Raw genomic sequence first — 5,098 nt, forward strand, 5'->3', positions numbered from 1 at the left:
ATGACCAGACACATTACAGCAGCACAGGAGAGGATCTTAAGCTCTCTACTTCTTTCTATCTCTCAGTGAGACTCTTCCGCTCATGCACGCGCGCACACACATGACTGGGAAAGGGGATACCTAGTCAGTTTGTCCAACTGAATGTATTCAACTGAAATGTGTCTTCCGCATTTAAAGCCACCCCTCTGGAAACTGCATGTTGGAAGTCTTCTGTAATGTACGAGGCAGGAAGCTGAGAGGTTGAGTATATGTTGTGTTGTGCGATGGAGTTTGAGTATGAAAGGAATAAACAGGAAGAAGAAGCACAGATCAGACAAAGAATGCAACAAAATCTCCTTCTCTAATCGCTCTATTGTCTTTGTAATCTCCCTCCTCTAGTTCTCATACCATCTCTGCTAGTATTTTCCGAGATCTGAAGTGTAATATATGGGAGTTGCATCCTTAGAAGTCTCTCTCTCTCTCTCTCTCTTTCTCTCTCTCTCTCTCTCTCCTCTCTCTCTCATCTCTTCTCTTCTCTCTCTCTCTCTCTCTCTCTCTCTCTCTCTCTCTCTCTCTCTCTCTCTCTCTCTCCTCCTCTCTCCTCTCTCCTCTCTTTCTCTCTCGTCTCTCTCTCTCCTCCTCTTCGTCTCTCTTCTCTCTCTCTCTTCCTTCTCTCCTCCCTCTCTCTCTTCTCTTTCTCTCTCTCTCTCTCGCTCTCTCTCTCCTCTCTCTCGTCTCTCTCTCTCTCTCTCTCTCTCTTCTCTCTCTCTCTCTCTCTCTCTCTCTCTCCTCACATTCTTCTCCATCCTCTCCCCTCCCTCTCCTCCTCTCCCCTCCCTTCCATCCTCCCCCTCTGCCTTTCGACAACGAAGTTCTCTTCCCGCTTCCCTCACCTTCGCTCGCCAGCCCCTCTCCTATGTCCGTTCGCAGAAGAATTAGCAGCGTGCTCAGCTCAGAGGCAGTGTTTTATTTTTATTGCCAGTCTTCCTTTTTGTTTTAGCTCTTATCGTATCATCCTGGCTTTGATGTCAACCTTCTTTAATATTGGCCATCTGAAATATAAAAAAGGCTTCAATTATACCAATGGAAAAACAAGGTAGTTGATTTGTGTCTCAAAACCAGGCCGTTTTCTCTTAGGGTTGGATACATATTGACATGTTTTCAGACACAGTAAATGTTTGCAGGAGGTTGGAAGGACGTTGCAGGTAAGTTGGCAGTGTTCTCTCGGCTAAAGCAGAAGACTAACATTGTGTTTTGATAATTGCCTTACCCTGATCGATGAACCCACACAGTAGGTGTAGCAGCATGGTACTCCCACCAACAGATTCCCCCTCAGGACATGGTGCAGTGCTCACTAGGTGACGCTGTGGAGAGCAACCACCCTCCTTCCACCCATCTACCTGTATTCATTACTGCATGTTAACCCTTTCCCTCCCCCATCTAGCTTCTTCTCCCTCTCTACCAGTCACTAATTACCTGAACAGACACATTGAGCATGCCACTATTGTAGTGCCTGTAGTATAGCCTATGGCCCTTTTCCTAACTACAGATTTTTTAAAAAGTCACATCTTTTTTTTAGTTCTGTGTTTGTGTTTTCTGTGTTTGACCTCCTCTCTCCCTCCCTTCTGTCTGCTCCCTATCATTAGTGGAACGTTGAGGATTCGACGGACTATGTGAGTAGGAGAAATGTGTAGTGTGTGCTGGGTGCGGTGCTGTCAGTGAGGGCCGTTGGGAGTGCTCTCTGTTCTCTATCTCTATCCCAATCCCTCTCTCTCCATCTCACTGTCTATCTGGGGACTAACACTCTCTCCTTCCCTTTCCCTCAAGCAGTTAGACTAGGAGCGGTTAACTGTAGAATTGAAAGAGATAGACAGGGAAGTATCTCTTGCCAGACTCAAGACATACCGTCTGTGGTAGCGGTAAGTCTTGTGAAACGGCATGAAATTGACCATTTCCACCCTGTTATGTCCTTTATATAACTGGATGAAGTAGCTCTTCTTCCTGAAAACGCCTTGTAATACTGTGATATTAGAGGCATAACCTACACATGACCTTAACGGAGCATATTTACAATGCCATAGCCGAGTCCAATTCCCTCCGCTCCATTCTCCATACCTCTTTTTTCCCTAGGCCATTTTCACCRCTTATTTCTACTCTCTATTTTCACTATCTATCTCTCTGCATCCTCTTTCTATCTAGACCTTCATATACACATAGATAGTCATGCTTCTCCACCTTTACTCTCCGTTCTTCATTCAGTCAGCAACCTTCTCACAGCAGGTCCCTGTCCAGAGTTCAACTGAACTTTTCATCTCCTGTTGTGAAGTTCTCATGTAGACCCACCCCCCTCTCCTTTCCTCCCAATCAGCTTGGACTCCTTACTTACCAAGTGTGTTGTGTGAGATTGGCTGGTGACGCTGGTAGTGTGTAGGTGTAGGGCTCGGAGTGGGCAAGTGTAGAGGGTGTAGGTAGGGGAGTGTGTGGGGAGTGTGTGAGGATTCTGGTTGGGAGGCGTGGAGCCCCGGGGGTGCTGAGGCAGAACTGTGAGCTCTAGTCCGTGTCCCAGATGGCCCTGTGTTGTCTTTATTTGTTTCTGAGGCTGGTGAGAAAGTGCTGCTGAAGACATGATGCACACTGCATAATGTGCACTCACGCACATGTGCACTCACACACATGTGCACTCACACACTTTGTACATGGTGAGTGCGTGTGTGCATACCTGCTTGTGTTTGGGGGGAGGTGTGAGTGCGTGTGTCCAGACTTGTGCGCAGGTGTGTGTGTCTTGGCAGCACTCTCTCCATGGCTCAGTAGTGTCGTCATGTTGCGTGAGAACCAGCAGCACCTCTCGTCTCTGAGGCATTACTGCTGTAAATCTTCTTTTGTTTTGGTTCCCAAGAAAAAAAAAGGTGTTTTATTTGTGTGTAATTTTCYGGCCAGACTGAGTAATGTGTCTCCCACTACTTTCAAGCTAAAGTCAGATTAATACCTGTCTAGCTCTCTGTCTACCTGCCAGGTAAGGTATGGTTGTGCAAACACGCACTCACGCACACACACACACACATACAAGCAGGCCTGCGTGTTGTGTTATAATAGTCCTGAACCTTGCTGTGCTCTGTCAAACAGCAAACAGAAACACAACTTTAGCTAACACAACTTTAGCTTGAATCACCTCAACCACATTTAGCTTTTAGTAAGACGTGGATTTACAGTTGTGGTAGCCACTTGGACTGTGTGAGGGCTGCTGAACTTAATGTTATGTTGTGTTGTTGAATACACTCTGTCTCCCGCAAATTGACTGTCCTGTGAACTCCTTTTCCTGTATGTGTATATGCTGTAATGGAAGTTGCACATGGCTCAGTGATGCATACTGTTATGATGTGTTTGTTTGTTTTTCTTATGTTATGTATTGTTGTTGTTGGCAAATTGAGAGAGAGAGAGAGTGTGTGTGCGTGCGTGRGTGRGTGCGTGCTCCAGCATATGTGCGTGCTCCTGTGCGTGTGTATCTCACTTCATATTCTGATACCGTCCTAGTAGAGACAGAGGTCCCTGACTCACCTTACAGTGTCAAAGGGAAATCCAGCTCTAACAGCACAGAAAGTCCCCATGGGGCTGGGAATGTCTGCTCCGGAGCTTTTTACATTGTCTGTGAGGGGAAAGAAAAAGGTATCAGACTGACTGGAGCATCTGTTCCTAATGCCAAACAGGTAGTGACAACTCCAGATTGTCAGTTCAGAGTCTGCAGAATAAGCACAGGGTTTTAGGAGCAGGAGCTAGGGCTTTTCTTGGCCTCTTTTCTGTGGCTACTAATGGAACCACAGCCACAGCTCCAAATTAATTTATCTTCAGTTTCCCAGAACCCATCAATACTGGGCCGCTAATGGAACATTGATGCATCACTCATTACGTCAAGGTAGTTTCAGAATTTAAGATACTGTATTAGGCTATGGAGATTCTACGCATTCTAGTTTAGAATGTATCTTACTTTGGGTGCGTTSGTAAATTCACTCCGGCTCTCTACTCTGATTTCTGASCACTCTCGTATGAGTGTGCCAGAGCGCAAAATAACTGATGAATTTACGAACGCTCAAAACCTGATGAATGTGGCCGGTGTCAGTAAACGTCAGTAAGAAAGCSTCATTAAATTGTTGCCAGCAGCACAGTCACCAACTCTCTGGATAACATGAAAACAGCCWAACCAGCTCTGCTAGGGTGAGTGAAATGGTCAGAGTGAGTTGTTCTCTTATTTGTGTCTGGAAGTAGCTAGCAAGCCAGCCAATGTTAGCCAGTTAGGTTGGGTGCTGGACTTCCGTTGTGAGGTCAGAACACTCAGATCAAGCCTACTCCTCGCCAGAGCGTTCAGTGTGCGCTCTGAACCCCCCCGAGAGCGAAACACTCTGAATTTACAAACGGACAACTTGACAAAGCTCTGAATTTAGGAACGCCCAGAGCGCACTCTGAGCACACACTGGCACTCCAGATTGAATTTACGAACACACKCGTTATGTTRGCCACTTTGTCATCATAGAGCTATTCTCAGGCAGTTACTAAAAATTAATAAAACACCAAAGTGACTGTTCAGAGCTCCCGTGTGAACACCAACTCAGCAGTATAGTTGCTAATTAGGCCTGATAGTCGTGTAACTGTAAGACAGCGACGTACACTGTAAAAACATAATACATGTGACACGTTTATAACCTAAACGTCAGTGTTTAAAACTGAAATATTAGAAATTTAGATGTGCCGATAGGTGTTCTCATCTTAAACACAGGCGTTTAGAATGCAAGATTAAAACATGATAGTCAGCTTTTTCCAGTCAGTTTCCAACCAGAAGAACACCTACACTGTATAGCCTAAGTGTTCAGATTTTAAACACTAGTGTTTACTTTCCCATCGTCCTTTTTAMAGTGCATTTAGTCATTGATGTAACTTTCTATGTCTTTTATTCAGATTAGTGTTAGGAATGTCAGTCACCTTACCTACATTTCAGCACAATMAAACAGGACATTTGATTCAAGAAATATTTTGAATCTCGTGGTGTTATTGTTACTCGACTGTGTGAGTAACTCTTAAGTGTTCAGATTTTAAACACTAGTGTTTTACTTTCCCATCGTCCTTTTTA

General features: G+C 45.0%; 1 protein-coding gene across 1 annotated transcript in view; it reads left to right on the forward strand.

Moving 5' to 3' along the window:
* The window catches only part of ptprfa (protein tyrosine phosphatase receptor type Fa), a 461,575-nt gene that overhangs the window by 358,293 nt on the left and 98,184 nt on the right, over nt 1-5,098 (forward strand). The window contains exon 16 of the mRNA XM_070446207.1: nt 1,626-1,652. Coding sequence (XP_070302308.1) covers nt 1,626-1,652 — 27 coding nt within the window. The remainder of the gene's footprint in view (nt 1-1,625; nt 1,653-5,098) is intronic.

The sequence above is a fragment of the Salvelinus sp. IW2-2015 genome, linkage group LG13 (genome assembly GCF_002910315.2).
Source record: "Salvelinus sp. IW2-2015 linkage group LG13, ASM291031v2, whole genome shotgun sequence".
Classification (NCBI taxonomy): Eukaryota; Metazoa; Chordata; class Actinopteri; order Salmoniformes; family Salmonidae; genus Salvelinus; species Salvelinus sp. IW2-2015.